The following is a 16,133-nucleotide window of genomic DNA, read 5'->3' as shown; positions in this document are numbered from 1 at the left end:
AGCGGGAGGAACGGGATTTATGGTGTATACTTCAAAGTCCTCGCCGCGGATCCCCCATGAGAGCCGAGCGGGGCGATGCCAGCGGCAGGCAGGGCGGGAGGTGCTGCCGTGACCCGGCCGCCATAAGACCTTCATCCCCTTCCCCGGTACCGGTGCTGCTCAGATGATGCCGGCCGGAGTGAAGACCGGGGTGACGCAGAGCGTCTCCGCCATCTCCCAGCCGCAGGACAGCGGGGCGCAGACGCTTTCGCGGTCGTCTTCTGTTTGCGGTGGCTTTCCCTGGAAGAACTGGATGGCTTTCCTGCAAGGGAGAGACACCCGAGGGGGAGCAAGGGGGAGCATCCCCTCGTGAAATGCTGTAGGAAGGGGGAGCTTAGGGGGTCTCACATCCCCCAGAGCAACGGCCCCGTCTGCACAGCCAGAAATGAGCTGCCTGTGGCTTCCTCAGTGAAAAACTGGCTCAAGTCTGTCAATGTTTAAAAAAATACGAGTTTTGCCTCTGAGACCAGGTTTTTACCCTGAATCTTCAGGTTCTGGGACTCAGATTTGATTGTCTCCCCTGGGCAAAGAGCCCAGGTGGAGGGAAAGACAGCATCTCCCAGGGGATTCAGCCCTGCTCACGCAGGACCGTCTCTTACCAGGCCACGCGGGACATGGCGTAGGTGATCTGTGGCTGGGGACACCCCCCAAGCAGGGACGAGGTTGCGATGGTGTAGGCACCCATGTCCTCAAAAATCAGCCAGTCCCCGACCTGCAGCTCGGGCAGTTCCAGGCCGTCGGCAATGTGGTCCTCTGCGTCTTCTGGGGGACCCCGGAGGCTGCTGCTGTGCGAGGGGTGGTCTGGGCAGGGTCTCTGCGGGGGAGAGATGGAGCAGCCAGAGGGGATGAGGATGCCCCAGTGTCACAGCGATGTGTCTCGTCTCCACCTGCCCTGAAGATCCGACCCTGGGAGCTCAGGGACTGCCTACAGCTCTCCTGGTACATCACCACAACCTCTTCCCCATGGCCTCTGCTCTCCTCTGGCGTGGAGCCTGGGGCCAGCCACGACGCAAGGGAGAGCGGGGTCGGCTGAGGCAATGCGACACAGTGTGAGGGACCCGCCGGGCTCTCCTCGAGCCGGGCCAGACCCTCACCTGGTGCAGCTGAGGTCTGGGGCAGGGGCTGTCAAACAGGAGGCAGCTGAAGGCGCTGTAGATGCCATCGCTGAGGTGATACACGAGGCTCTTCTTGCTGCCAGACTCTTCCTCTGGAGGGGAGCAAGGAGAGGGCTCAAGATGGGGCTTGGGCACACAGGTGGGCCCATTCCACCATCCCACATACCATCGGAGCCAGGGTGCTCCGCGGGAACCTCTTCCCTGGCAGTGATGCTGGCAGCGAAGGTGAAGGCGGAGGTGATGTAGTATCGGCCGGGTGTCGCAACGATCTCCACCCCGCAGCCGTCTGGGAAATACAAGTCCAAGGCAGAGTTTATCACGGCAGCAATCTGGATGGGAAGAAGATGTTCCCCCTCGGTTAGCTCAGCCCCTCTGCAGGGAGCCAGACCCGGGGAGACCCTCCAGCCTCGCTCTCTGCCTGCTGAGTGCAGGCATCGGGAGCTGCGTACCTCTTCGAACTGGGTTCTGGTGTCCTCGGTGCCAGGGAATCCTCCTCCGATGTCCAGGAGGTGCATCTGGTAGCCCAGCTCTGTGCCAATCTCAAAGGCCAGCTGTGCCGCAGCCACAGACTGAGCAAAGGTCTGGGGCTCCAGACCGCGGCTTCCAAGGTGAAAGCTGAGGGCACAGTCCCTGTTTCAGCAGGGCTCGCCCGTCCCCAGAGAGCAGCGAGGGGACACGGCACCGGGATTATCATTCACTGGGGGCAGCTCTGTGTTTCCCACACACCATCCCAAGCCAGACTGCCTGGCCAGTCCCGCAGAGGCCCCCAGATCCTCTCTGAGGTCGAAATCTGCCCCAAATTAGTCCCAACAAGGGTCAACCTCCCCAGGTCCAGCCTCCACCTCAGTCCCAACCAGAGCAGCCGGTGACTCCGTGGACCCCCGTGTTGTTCTGGCAAGGCAGAGCTTCCCACAGTCCCCTCCAACAAGGGCTGAGCACCCCTATGAAAGAAGGACCATGTGCTGTACCTGATGCCAACAACCTCCACAGCCTGCTCCTTCGCTGTCTCTAGCAGGTGCCGGCAGGACTTGAGCGTGGTTCCAAACATCATGCTCGAATGGGCAGAGGGGCTGGAGTCAGCAGCAATACCCAACAACAACCTGCAGAGCAAAGCCACTCGGTGTTGAGGGGTCTTCAGGCCCTCTGTCACCTCACAGCCGTCTCCCCAGCTCCTACTCCAGCCCCCCACTCCAACGATGCTGCCAGACACCTACCTGGCATGAGGGTGGCTCCTGGCCACCTTGCTCAGCTCCACCTCGTTGTCAAAGGTCATCAGCTGCACACCATGGCTGGCTGCGTATTTGATATGGGCAACCTGCTTGCAGGGGCTGCTGTAGAAGATCTTGTCAGCCGGGACCCCCGATGCTTTCCACACATGCAATCTCTGCCTGCAGGGACACAGCATGCATGTACGCAGGTCCTTGGGACCAGCGCTGCCCATGCCTGGCCGCGATCAGCCCTGGGCCTCGGCCAGCTTGCAGCATTGTGGAGGGCAAACCGCCAGCATTGCAGCCTGGGCTTTTCCACGGAAAATCCGCAAGAGCTCAAAGGAATCACAGTGGACTTTGTCCTGGCAGGGGCAGGTTGCGGCAAGATGTTTACAAGCGGCATGAGACCAGGAGAAGAGAAAACAAGTGGGTTTAGCAGGCATGGGTTTGGTGCATGTGTCCCCGGTGAGCTGCAGTGAGGGTGACAGCTGCAGTACTGGTCTGAGCTGTCAGGACTCTTTGCACTTTCTCCTCCCGGTAACGCGTCCTATTTAATTATGTGCAAGTGGCTTAACTTCGGTTCCTCCCTGGAAATCTGGCTATTGCAAATGACAAGCAGGAGGGAGCGGGAGCTTTAGGCTCAGCCTTAAAGCCACCAAGAATTGGACGGCTGTGTCAGTGGCACCCCAGGAATGTGCCTTGCCACCAGCCAAGCCTGCCAGCCAGGACACCAGTTCCAGAGACAGGAATGTCGGTCAAGGGGAACAAGCCTGAGTCACCAGACAGAGAGGACAGGGATTTCTGGGCTGTGTCAGGAGGGTTTTGACAGCAGGGGGAGACTCCTGCCCCTCTAAATGCCATCTAATGCGTGGAAACTTAGGAAAGGTGGGTAAGCTCTGCCACTCTCCCACAAATACCCAAAGGATGCTCATCCCGAGCTGTCCTTCCACGACCCTACCTTGTTGGTACAGGCAAAGCCTGCCCCCAGCTCAGCCAGCAGCCGAATCACTCCTTCACTGCCGTTGCACTTAACCGGGAAGTAGGGTTTCACACGGGGCAAGGCCTTCAGGAAACGCAGGTGTTTCTTCACAATGTCCCCAAGGTCTGCCACGAAGAAGGCTTGCTGGTCGCTCTAGGAGAAAGTCGGAGTGAGCAGTAGTTGCCTCCCCACGACCGCCTCTGCCAAGGGGGTGCTGGCTGCCGGGGAGCAGCAGAGCTGCCAGCCCTTACCACCTGGCCCAGCTCCACGAGGAGGTTCTCCAGGAGGTCTCTGGTGGTGAAGCCCTCCTCCACCATCATGAAATTGGATTCCTTCAAGTACCCATTCATGGTCAAGGTGTGATAACGCTAGTTTAAAGCCTCCTCGAGTAGGGTGTAGCTTCTAAGTACACAACAGACTGGAAAAAGAAAGGGAATATTAGAAGCAGGGCTCCAGAAGCTCCGCCAGCGTGCATCACCCAGCCTGCACCCCATCCCTCCCATGGGCCGTACATGGCAGCGCTGCCCTGGGTAGAGCTCCCTGCTGCTCTCCAAACCAGCGCCTCTGCTGAGAGCCCTACTGTGGGTTAAAGCATCTTCTCCAAGGGGAGGAGACACATTTCTCTGCAGCTCAGAGCTTTCTTTTGGCACACAGCAGCCCTGTCTTCTTCAGCAGCAGTTCAGGCACCAACACAGTTAACTGTGAAGCCAACTTCACTGCAAAGAAGGTGGCCTATATATGCCAGAATGTGTCCCTTCACGCTCCAGCATGTAGCTAGATCTGCTGTACGTTGCATGGGGTGAAGTTCCCTCGTGGTTTGCAAATAGCTGAAGTCTCACGGACCCACCTTCGCAGGCACACAAGCCCCATGAAAAGGGAAGCGTCTTTAAAGAGCACAGCACAGGCCACTCACTGACACCGGCCGACCTGAGGATGGTCTGGATCCGTGCTGTGGTTCCAGTTTCACGTCTCTCCCATGACACAGTGTGTGGAACAAGGGGACAAGTTAAGCTGCATGGTGTTTCCTGGCTCACACACTTGGCGGAGCTTTAGCTTTAAGCTCGCACACTTAGCTTTAACAATCTCCTCCCCTGGACCCAGTCCATCCCATAACCCAGGGAGCTGATGACCTAGCGCAAGCTTGCAGGAAACATTTCCACTCCAATAATCCAGGTCTAGCTCCAGGGCTTTTACAGGAACATGGTCTCTCTGATTTGAAGTGAGTGGGAGACAGAGGTTTCATTTCTCAGAGCTGCACACCTCCTCCTCCTCTGCAGAGACCTACTTACGACATTTCGGATGGGCACTAGGAGAAAGACCACACTGACCCCAGAGCAGCAGGGTATTGTAATGCATTGAGCAAGCACCACCAGCGAACTCCAGAGATGGGGAATGGGGAGAAAAAATGGGGTTTGGAGCTCTTAGAGCTTCATACTTGGGAAAGGAGAGCAACTCCTCCAGCCTTACCCTTCACTCCCAAAGACATCACTAACCAGCACCCAGCCCACGCTGGTTGGGCACAGAAACAATGAGCAATTAAGTGGGTCATTCCCGTCAGCCCTGGGCAAACATGCCCCCGCCTTGGACATCCCCTCCTTACCAAGGTCCAACGCCTTCCTCCTGGGTGACTAGGCGTGCTGCCAGGGGGGCCCCCCGAGGAACACAGAGCTCCCGCAGCACCCCGAGGCGTAGCTGTTGTTGGGGGTCTGAGGTCTCTGGGGAGAAGCAGTGCAAGGGGTTAGCGAGGGAGAGGGGCACCGATGGCAGGATGCCCTCCACCCACCATTCCCAAAACTCAGCATCCGCAGGCATCCCTCACCAGCCCCCTCCTCACTGTGCCAGGCAAACCAGCTTCCCCGGCAGCCCCACGCCATCCCCCCCACCCCATTACCTTAGAAAGCATTTAAACAGATTATGCCCATGGGTCTCCCAAGAGAATGGACTGGCCCCAGCGGCGGCTGTTCGTCCTGCCCCGGTTCCCTGCCTGCCCTGAGCCCCTGGACCAGGTAACCCTGCAGAGGGTGGGGGGGGTCTGCGCCCCTTGTATCCCAGCACCCCCCCCCCACTCTGCCTCACAACCGTAGCCATGGCAACCAAACCCAGCCACCCCATTGGCTGAGCTGCCTCCGGGCATCCTTCATCCCTTTCGAGGAAGGCACCCCCTCCTCGCCCACCCTCCCAGCAGACACCCTGGGTTCTCACCGAGTCCCTACCGTGCCGGCAGCTCATTCCCAGCTTGATGGTGCAGAGCGCTGCGAGCCTGCCTGCAGCCCGGCCCTGGTGCGAGGGCACTCGTGGCTGCGCGTGCATCGCGTGCGCAGGGACCCTTGGGGAGAAGAGTGCCAAAAATACCTCTGAAATACTGCTGCCAGGGAAACGAGGCTTCCTGCAGATTAAAGGCTGAGCGGTGCCTGTTTGGCTGGGACATTGGCTGGAGGAGGTAGTTGGGAAGATGTCAGGGACTGATTCTGCCCTTGTTGTGCTGCTGCCAGTTTTGGTGGGTTCCCTGGCAGCAGATCCAGCTCTGCCGTATGTGCAGATGCCCTGTCTGGTCGATCAGTCCTGTCTTTGCCTGTGTTTGTGCACTTGGAAACGGTTCCACTGCTCCATCCCACAAACACCACAGGCTGAGCAGGGGATTTTTTTCTTCATCTTGTTAATTTGCAGTTCCCTCTCTGTTGTTGCTGAGGAGACAACGTTCTGTGCATGGAGGGGAGAGGAAGAGAGAGGGACCGACTTATCCTGGGTTCCTGTATTCAACACTGTGGTCTTGGCTTTGCCATGGATACTCCTAGCAACCAGGGCAAAGGGAGCTCTTGTCTCCTGTGAGATCCTGGCCTGTTTTCCCGGTGCTCTGGCCCAGCACCCAGCCATGGACTGTGCCGCGCAGGATGGGGGGAGCCATGCAGAGAGCACCACAGCGGCAGGAGGGCAGAGACGTCCCAGATCTCGGCAGCGTGGTGCAGAGCACCACAGCGCCACTCGCTTCTGGGTGTGCCAAGCAGTGCCGTGATGCACAGCCCACGCAGTGCAGCGTGGTGAACCCATCCCACGCAGAGGCCGGCGGCCCACGCAGGGCGCGCTTCAACCCACGCAGTGCCGCCTAACTCCGCCCACTACCTGCGAAACCCCGCCCGCTCCCCGCGAAACCCCGCCCGTTCCCCGAGAAACCCCGCCCAGTCCCTGCGAAACCCCACCCTCTACCTGAGTAACCCCGCCCGCTCCCCGCGAAACCCCGCCCGCTCCCCGCGAAACCCCGCCCTCTAGCAGCGCGGCCCCGCCCACGAGGCACGCGGCCCCGGCGTCACCGCCCATTGGCCGCCGGGCGGGGCGGGCGCGCAGTCGGCGGCGGCGGCCATGGCTCCGAGCGCGCAGGTGGGGGGCGGCGGCGGCGGCGGGCAGGCCCCGGGCCCGGGGCTCCGGCAGGGCATCCGTGCCGTCCTGCTGGGGCCGCCCGGTGCCGGCAAGGGCACGCAGGTGAGGGGATACCGCGGTGCAACGCGGGCGTCTTCCCAGCAGGGGCGCGGGCGTTCCGGGTCGTCTCCCGGCTGAGCGGCCGGTGGGACCGGGCCGTCCGGCTTTCCTCACCGCCCCGGGCCCGGCGTCTGAGCCCCAGCCTGGAGGGACGCGGGTGTCCGGCCTCCCTTCCCCCGGCCAGGGACTGGGGCGTGCGGCCTGCCCCCGTTCCGGAGGGGGCCCGGGCCTCCCCTTCCCCGGGGGCTCCGGCATACGGACCCACCGCCCGTAGGGACCCGGGCGCCGGGGCGCTTCGTCCCGGTCCTCCTCCCTAGGGCCGGCCGCGGGGGTTCCGGTGCCCTGGCCCCGTTCCCGGAGCACCCGGCCTTCAGGGCTGCGTGCCGGGCCCTGCCACGTGCTGGCCGGTCGCAGACCCGTCCCGTTGTTGCGAGTGGGGACAAGGCCCCACCGGGTGGGGGGGTGTCCAAACCCCAGTTGGGCCTCAGCCCCCGAGGTCGTGGCTCCGAAACCCTCACGGTAAACTCACCTCACGTCTGTCCTCTACCGCAGGCTCCGAAGTTGGCCGAGACCTATTGCGTCTGCCACCTGGCAACCGGGGACATGCTGCGGGCCATGGTGGCCTCGGGGTCTGAGCTGGGCAAGCGGATCAAAGAGACGATGGATTCGGGGAAGCTGGTGGGTAGTGGGGAGACGTGCTGGGAGGGGAGGTGGTCTGGCAGCACCTGGAATGAGAGCAGTCAAAATCCACCTTGTAATTAGAAGCCTCAGTGACAAAACCCAATTAGTGGAGGAAGGTAGATTGCAGGGTGAAGGCAGGGGTGGGGTGGGGGTTTTCTTTCTCATTATCCTGCAGGAGAAACATCCTGTAAAACTATCCTTCCTCTTTTAAATTGTTCCTTGCTTACCAGCAGCCTGCGTCCCTGCGTTGGTTCTTTCTGCCACAGTGCTTTTATGCTCAGGGGGTACAGTCTGGATGTTTTGTGGCTCCTGAACAGTTTGAGGTGAACGTTTATCCTTGGAGCTGCAGGATGTTACAGCCATGCTTTGCGGCTCATGTCTCTCTTCAAATGATGCCTGGACTCCTGTGGGGTGGAAGAGTTTGTTCGGAGGGTTCATCTGCATCCCAGCTCTTGCATAAATGCCATTTGCCTGTAACTGTAAGGTGAAAATAGACTTAGGGGTGTTGCTATGGTAGTTACAGTGAGTGCTGTGTAATGCTGTGTGAGAGACACTTTGGATCCCCAAGAAGCAAGAGTTAGGATCTCTGACACATTTATTTTCTGAGGGTCTAATTATCTTGCCAAAATGACTGAAATATCTGGGGGAAACTTGAGGAACAGCAAATGGCAGCAACTCGCCCCAAAGGTAAACAGTGTGGGGCAGATCTTGGGCATTGCTGCTGGCTGTCGTGGGCTCCTGACACCCCACAGAGAATCTGCAGGCCCCAGGTGGGGAGAGCGACGTGGCTTATCTCCAGCTTTTGCTCAAAGCTTGCATTGCAACACCAAGCCTGCAATGTCCCAGCTGGTTATGAAAGATAGGGACGTTATCTGGCAAGGCTGGTGGTATCTGCCACGTGCGTGTGTGGCAGGCAGCACCCAGCTGCTCTGCAGGTATATCCTAGCAGTGTACTCTGGCTCTGCGATAACTCAGCTGGGAGCACAGCAGTGTTCAGGAGGGGTTTTTATGCTCAATGACGAAACAGGACCCCTTTCTCTGAAAGGGGTAATCAGGCAGGCACAGAAGTGACTTGTTGCTTAGCCCAAACTGCCCCCTGCCCGTATGCTTCCCGCTCCAGGGATCTTGTTTGTGTGCTGTCACAGTCAGGTCCCCAGTCCTGCTGGGTCCCAGCTGTGTGCGCTGGAGAAAACAGCACTGCTGAGGAGAGCTACTCTTGAATAAACAGCCATTGTTGGGGCTGCAGCATCTGTTAGTACTTTGCAAATGCTGCAGTGTAGAAAAGGCACTAATCCCAGCAGTATGCTGAGATCATGATATGAGAAAAACTATCCAGCAAGGTCAGAGCTTGTCAGCAACTACTGGGCATTTACCTTCCCACAAGGTTTATGAGAGTCAATGAGCAACTCACCTGCTTTGCCCTTCCTGGCCAGGCCTGCCTACTAAGGGGCGATGTGTGGCTGAAGGTACAAAGTAACAGGAAATAAAGGTTATGTTGATATTTCGTATTGTGAATTGGTTTAAAAAAAATAATCTAGGGAGTCTGTCTTCAAGCTGATGGTCTCCCTTGAAATACAGCAACCTTTGTAACAGTGAGGTTACAGCGCTGGCCCAAGTCCCTGCACGGGCTGGAGTGTCCCTGGCATGAAATGTCTCGTTAGCCACATCTTAGTGTTGACACCCATGGCAGGGAGTGCTTCCCTGATGTGGGCAGGTCTGAACATGCAGCTTTCACCCTGTTAAGAGCAGTGCCCTGTGCTGTGGCTGCTGCCTGTGGGACCAGGAGCGGCTGTAAAAAGGGTCTGATGCAGCCTGGGCACTGGCATGAGTACAGCAGCTCTGCAGGCAGCTGTGTAAAATCAGGGTGTCCCTCCTGACCATGCACCCATCTCTCCTCTCTGCAGGTGAGCGATGAGATGGTGGTGGAGCTGATTGAGAACAACCTTGACTCCCCTCCCTGCAAGAATGGCTTCCTCCTGGACGGCTTCCCACGCACGGTGAAGCAGGCCGAAATGGTACGTGAGCTCCTGTTTGGGGACTGCTCTGGCATCTCCTCCTTCCCTGGAGACAGGGGTCCCTTGGCTGTACCTCTGCCCCTCTGAGCTGGGTGTTTTCTGTTGCAGCTGGATGAGCTCCTGGAGAAGAGGAGAGAGAAGCTGGACTCCGTCATTGAGTTCAGCATCCCCGACTCCTTGCTCATCCGGAGAATCACTGGACGGTAATCCTTTTCTCCCAAACGCTCGGTGCATGGGATGGGGTTTCCTAGATTAGGGGAGAGCATCCTAATTTTGGATCCTTGTGTCATTCTCACAGTGTTTAGGGCTAGCTGCAGTGCTGGTCTGTATTAGATTTCTGCTCTGTTTGAGCTTTCCTGCCCTGATCCCTCGCCTGCTCTCCTGTGCCTGGGCCAGCCTTGAACAGAGCCCCTTCATTGCCCTATAAATAGGGGTTGCTGATATGAATCAGTGTCCTTGATGACCCAGCTCAGCCTTTAAGCCCAGTGTCCGACAGCTAATGTCTTTGTGCTCTTGCTTCTCTGGAGCTATTACTGCTCCTTAACACAAGACGTTGCATACATGTTTGGGCACTGCTGAACGTCCTGTCCAGGGTCAGTTGTGGCCGTGCAGGCACGCAGATGTCTCCCACTGTTTGCTCTTGCATTGTATCGCCCTCACACCTCCAGGAGCTAGCCCCCTTCCCCAGTAAAGCATAAAGTAAAAATCCGTTCTCTATCTCCTAGCGCAGCTGCTATTTTTTTCAAGTGCCTAAAAAGGCCCTTGGTACAGAAATAGCTAGAAGAGATTTTTCTTAATAGAGAGAGGCTAATCGGGTTGCTATTGCGGATGTTTCTGTGCTGATGAGTGACAAGTTTAGGAGACCTTGTCCTGGCACCTGGCTACTTTGCTGACACTTGCTTTCTGTCTTAGGCTGATTCACCCAGCGAGTGGCCGCTCTTATCACGAGGAGTTCAGACCCCCAAAAGAGCACATGAAGGATGATGTATGTGAGATCCCAAGGCCGCAGCTTACGTTGCTTTGGGTTTAGCTGATGCTTTGCAGCATCCCTGGAAAAACTCACTTCTTTCTTTCTCTCATACCTTCTCTCCTGGCTTTCTGGGGAGCGTGGGGAACTGCCTGGGCAGCCTGAGCCGACGGCACTGCGGGGAGCGAGGCCTGGAGGGATGAGTGAAGGGCATGGCCGTTCTGTAGAGCCAGCTTGGGCTCTGCCAGCCTCAGAACTTGTTGGACTCTGTCCATAGCTGAAGTTGCGGTGGGTTGTGACTGTTTTCCCTCCTGGGAAGCAACTGTAGCTGGTGTCTGCTTGCAAGACTCCTTGGGCTCCTTTTAGCAAGCAGAGTGGTGTGTGGGGGAAAGACTACGGTGTTGAATCCTTCTCTCTTCAGTGACTGCTCTGGGACTTGTTTCGGCTGCCCTGGGTTTGCCCCGCTCTCCCCTGCGGACCTGGGGATCGCCTCTGCAGCTCTGCATCATAGCTTGTCTTGGAGGAGGGGAGCAGGGGTTGTCATAGCTGTGGAGAAGGGGGGAGCGTGCCAGGCTGCAGCTAGCTGGAGACTGTCCCCTTGCTTCTCCCAGGTCACTGGAGAGCCCCTGATCCGCCGTTCGGATGATAACGAAACAGCCTTGAAAACCCGCCTGAAGGCCTATCACACGCAGACCTCTCCCCTGGTCTCCTACTACAGCAAGCGAGGGATCCATACGGCGGTGGATGCCTCCCAGTCTCCCGATGTGGTGTTTGCTAGCATCCTGGCAGCCTTCTCGAGAGCAACATGTAAAGACCTGGTTATGTTCATTTAGGGTTCTGTCCCAGGACGGAGCTCTCCCTTTTCTCTCTCTCTCTGTCTCTCCATCTCTGTCTCTGTCTCTCTGGGGCCAGGGAGGGTGAAGAGCTAAGCAGAGTAGAAGAGGAGGGGACAAGGCGGTTCAGCCCAAGGCAGGGCTGTGCTAATTCTCTATTAAACAAGTTGTTAACGGTCTGTATCTCAGTATATGTGAACGTCAGTCTGTTTGCGGATGCTGGAGGTTTGGTCCCTAGAGGTCGCAGCGAGCCCGAGCACCAGCTGCCTGCTGCCAGAGATGGGGTTTGCATCCCTTTGAGTCAAAAGGCTTTTGTTTCATTCTAGAGCTGTAGCTCTTTGGAAGGAGCTGTACTTTCAGCTCCTCCTGGCTGCTCCACAGGGGACTAGCAGAAGGTTAGAGATCAGGGGGGAAGAACCTTCACAGGGTGCCAGATAGGTGATGCTGTCTGTCGGCTGCAGGAAACGAAATGCGGGGTTCCTCGTGGGAAGCATGTGAAGGGCTGTGTGCCAGCTGGGGGAGCAGCCATGGGAGGGACAGCTTGGCTATGCGCATGAGTGCAGCCTGCTGCTGCTCAGGGTTGGGTGAGAACTTGTTCTCATTGTATGTGTTTTATTCTCTGTGGGATGGCAGGTTACCTGAGAGCACGGCCTGTCTTCCTCCCATTCTGATGATGCTTGTGGGGCAGAAAGAGGGTGGGTGAGAGCTGGGGGTTTTCAGCCTCTCCTCATTTGTGGGCCCCAATATAGCAAATATATTAGTGAGATACTTTTTGTGTTGGTTTGTTTTTTTTTTTTTTTTTAACAACGTGAAGTCTCTGGTCAGAGTCTGACAGGCGCTGTGCATAGCAAGTTGGGATCTCCTGATGACAAGAAAAGGACTTGGGTTTCATCTCTTCACTCTTGCCTTGGCTTTGGCCAAGGAGTTGAAGATGTGTTGAGCTCCTGATCCCAAACTCTAAATAAAGCCTTACTGAAAACCAAGTGATTTTTCAAGGCCTGAGAGACAGCGTTATTAAGCACTGGCTTCATGTGCCCTTGAGCCAATGACCTTCGTTATGAGATCATGGAAATGTACTTGTTTCTTGAGCAAATCAAACAGCTCCATCAGGCCGTCCATTTGAGGACACCATGTGTGGTGTGGTTAGTGACCCAGCTTCTTGGGGCCATTACGCTGCTATATGGTGACCCTGCAAGGCTGGTAATGACCTTTGCCCGTGCGGGATTCCAGCCCTTCCTAGAGGACCCCGCTGTAAATGCAGATTGGCCCAGATTAAACTTTGTCCTTTGGCCTTCCATGTATGTTTACTGATTCAGTGTTACTGAGTACCCTCCTCTTTCAAGGAGATGGCCTCTCTCTCCTGTGCACTGAGCTGCTGTGGGCTGTGTGTCCAGAGCAGACGCCTAATCCTTAGGAATCCCTTGCTCTTTTTCTTAGTAATTTTTCTTTTGTCTGAAAATTGCTCTCTGTCCTCATACATCCTTTCCAGGGAAACAACCTCTTCCCTTCCAGCAAACTGGAAACAACACCAGGAACTGAAAGCAGTTGACTTGTTGCTCTTGAAAGCATGTGACTGCAGGGACAGAGGTTTTGAAAGTAAACGGTGGTGGTTTCGTCAGCAGCCTGCAGTCCCCTGAGATCCCCCAGATGGCTGTTGCCTTGTCGATCGTTTCTGGCTTTCCTGTGAAAGGGCAGCCCTGGCGCGTGGCGTCGGCATGCTGGGAGGTCAGGATAGCATTTAGCATAGGACTGCCGCGTTCCAGGGTAGTGGAGAGGAAAGTGTGTGTTAGAGCTGCCCCAGCATCTCAGTGACTGTAAAGAAATTCTGAGTGGAAGCAGCTTTTATCTTGGCATCTTGAGAGAGTCAGAGAGAGAGCTCTAGTCCCGTACACACTATCATAATGGCAGGAAGGGTTCCCGGCCAGCTGGTGCTCCTGGATTTGGTCAAGATTTTACTCCACAGCAAGAACAATGTGTTCTTCCACTCTCTGTTCCTTTTCCCCTTTGTGCTCACTTTGCATCCAGCTTGCCAGCCTTTTTCTGCCATAAACCATGATTAATTCTGGTTTTTTTTCCCTAAACCTTTTTTTTTTTTTTGTTCCCATTTATTCCAGCTGAGTGACTCCGTGAACCAGATGAGACACCACCAAACGCTGCACACTCTGCTACATCACCCATTGCAGCCCTCCCCTGGGCGCAGGGGAGGCAGGGAGGGCAGCTGGGAGGGGATTATGACTGATGGGAGGGGGAAAAAGGAGGTGGTCGACAAGGGGCTTGGGGGCTGATTTGGTTGGGTTTTGTTTGGATTTCTTATTCGGCAGAATCACTGTGAAGAGGAGATGGCCTTCTCCTTAGAAATCACTGTTTGGGGAGGCAAAACAATTGTACAGAGTGAGACATCTCTGCCAGTGATCAGATGCAGGTCCTTGACCTGTTAGGAGGGTAGGGCTAGATGCCATTGCAGGCTTCTCCAGGACTTTCAGGGCTTGTCTCGTGGGCTGTTAGTGCTCTGAGGCCACTGCAAGGTTTGCTGTGATTTTTCTAAAGTTGCTTCCTGTCAGTGAGGACCAAAATGAACAAATGATTCATCATTTCTGAAATGGAAAGGAAAAAAAGATACCATGGTCTTTTCCTGGAAGTTTTGTTTTTCTTGTTCTGCTGCATTCCTAAACCCCGGCATAGAGACTTCTCAAGGTTTCTCTGCTGCTGAACAAAGGGGCTGCGGCTCTAGTCCAAGCCTGCCTTACTTGGCAATGGGGTGGCTTTTCTGTGATCTTCACCAAGCTGGAATTCACACAATGCTGAAGAAATGCAAAAAAGACTTTCTTAATTGACTGCAAAAATAACACTTAATTGGTTTTTTTGCATTTCTTTTTAGACCAAATGGTGCCTTGTCTAACCTCTGAATCAATAATAAAATAACCCCTTTACATTTTATATCTGTTGCTGTGTCCTCTTTGACCTGCAGACAGCGTGGAAGATGAGGAGGCAGATGACAGCATAGCCGACTAACAATTGAGCTGGGTGGATCCTCGGGCCTGATCCTATCTCAAGGATGATGTTCTGTGCAGTTGAAAATGTGGCTTGTAATTCTTTTTATCTCTCTTCCTTACTGAGTGTGTTCCAATGCTTTATATCACCATAGCAATGGTGTCTTTTGCTGGTTTTCTCCTGTTTCTTCATGCGTGACACTAAAAGCACTGAGCCCTTGTGTATCCTGACCCTTTCTGGCCAGAGTTCCTTTCAGGTATTTTTAACTGATGTAATTCCTAGCCTTTTTCCTCCCTTTGCATCACCAGTGTGTGGAGGAGATGATGTTATTTCCTTTTCTCTTCCTGCAGCAACTGGAAGCCACATAATGTGTCTTCTGTTTCTGCTCATTTGCTTTTTGCCTTTCATACCTTGTTGCATCCCTCCCTCCCCCTCTGCCAGTGCCTCTCCCTAAATACAGAGGGCAAAATCTGCTCTAACACAGGGAACGAGAGCGTTTCCTGGCCTCCCTTTATCCTGCCGCCACAGGGACCCTGACCCTGGTGCTCTGAGGTGTCTCAGAGGAAAGCTGTTCTAGATGTGCTGATGGAGGGTCATTGTTTTTCCGCAATGCCTTTGGTACCACCCTTGCAGCCCTGCTTGTGGTCAGGGCTTTGGTTTAGGCACTTTGGACCAGCATCAGAAAGGGTCAGGCTGCATATGCCCATTTCCTCCAGTAATGATTGGTTTCTTCAGCATAATTGGGCTTTCTTGCTCCTCTGCCATTCAGTCTCTTTGTGCTCTGGTGTTTTTATTACCTCTCTGTACCTCCGATGAGCATTCTCGCTCTTTTGAAGGCAAGCTTGTGCCACTCCGGCATTTGTGGTGTTCTTCCCTTCTTTCTTTTGATGGTGGATGTTAAACTATGCTCTTCCTCGTTGTTTAGGATTGTGTCCTGTACTATTTGCCTGCTGTTGTTTTAAAAACTTGTTCTGCTTGCTCCTCCTGGCTTTCTAGTACGTGGGATGGAGAAGCCTTGGCTCCTCTGAGCTGGGCTTCTTCTGTTTGATCCTTCCTTAAGTGTGGAGTGTGAAATGAATTGTTGGGGTGCTGTGGGAAAGGCTGCTGTGGGGAGGCTGTTTAGCTCAAGCCTGCATCCTCAGTAGTTGGATCTGTTCTGTGACCTGTCTCTGTCACATTGACCTTGAATGTTTTCCACAGCATGCGATGCTCTGCAGGTGCTGTAAATTCCTTCTGTTCAACGATTTCACTCCAGCAAGCTGCTTATCAGGCACTCTTCTGAAAACTGTGTTCATATTTCATACACACAATTATTCAGCAACTATAAAAGGGGAAAATTCCTATTTATAGCACAAGGACCAGCATCAAATAGGACACTGAATTTTCACTGATAGAGGAAGTGACCTGTTCTCTAATGCAGCAGTATTTCTGCTGAAAAGAAATAGCATCTTGGATGCGGGGGGAGGGCTGAAAAGCCCTGGGCCATCTCTTTCCATTAAAAATGTGCTGCAGTCCTAAAAATACAGGATCTGCCCTTCTCCCTTCCTGATGAAACCATCTGCGAAAGAGATTGCAGAGAAACCTTTCACTGTGGATTTGCGGTTAGTAATAATGAGTCCACCGACTCCTGATGGTCTGGTTTGGAGCTGGTCTTAAGTTTCTGATCGACACCTGATCTCTGACCTTGACCTGGGAGCGAGGAGAAGTCACTGCAAAGATTGCCTGCTGTGGGCGAGTAGCACAAATCCCTCGTCTGTAGAGAGCTTGTACAATTCAGGGTACACACGGGCACAGCCCTAAAACAGAAAGAGCACGTGGGGCTGAGGAACAA

The 16,133-nt window shown here is 55.1% G+C and overlaps 2 protein-coding genes across 3 annotated transcripts; one reads left to right on the top strand and one right to left on the bottom strand.

Annotated features, from left to right (window-relative positions):
- Window positions 1–6,405, bottom strand: AZIN2 (antizyme inhibitor 2). Its single transcript, XM_052811915.1, is given in 12 exon segments — window positions 1–301; window positions 639–853; window positions 1,134–1,246; window positions 1,321–1,483; window positions 1,604–1,769; window positions 2,123–2,254; window positions 2,369–2,514; window positions 2,516–2,542; window positions 3,321–3,494; window positions 3,593–3,759; window positions 4,942–5,056; window positions 5,544–6,405. Coding segments are annotated over 10 exon segments (1,377 nt in total). The 5' UTR covers window positions 3,692–3,759; window positions 4,942–5,056; window positions 5,544–6,405; the 3' UTR covers window positions 1–159.
- A 258-nt stretch (window positions 6,406–6,663) lies between these two features.
- On the top strand, window positions 6,664–15,658 carry AK2 (adenylate kinase 2). 2 transcript variants are annotated; one of them, XM_052811916.1, is made up of 7 exons: window positions 6,664–6,818; window positions 7,368–7,493; window positions 9,401–9,511; window positions 9,620–9,714; window positions 10,424–10,496; window positions 11,090–11,285; window positions 14,280–15,658. In XM_052811916.1, exons 1-7 carry the CDS (start codon window positions 6,699–6,701, stop codon window positions 14,321–14,323), a joined length of 765 nt encoding a protein of 254 aa, XP_052667876.1. In that variant the 5' UTR covers window positions 6,664–6,698; the 3' UTR covers window positions 14,324–15,658. The 2 variants fall into 2 exon arrangements, with proteins under 2 accessions (XP_052667876.1, XP_052667877.1); XM_052811917.1 differs by lacking the exon at window positions 14,280–15,658 and adding an exon at window positions 13,426–14,248.
- The last annotated feature ends 475 nt before the right edge of the window (window positions 15,659–16,133 follow it).

The sequence above is a fragment of the Harpia harpyja genome, chromosome 16 (genome assembly GCF_026419915.1).
Source record: "Harpia harpyja isolate bHarHar1 chromosome 16, bHarHar1 primary haplotype, whole genome shotgun sequence".
NCBI lineage: Eukaryota > Metazoa > Chordata > Aves > Accipitriformes > Accipitridae > Harpia > Harpia harpyja.
The sequence above is the reverse complement of the archived record's forward strand: the minus strand, read 5'-3'. Positions and strand labels throughout refer to the sequence as shown.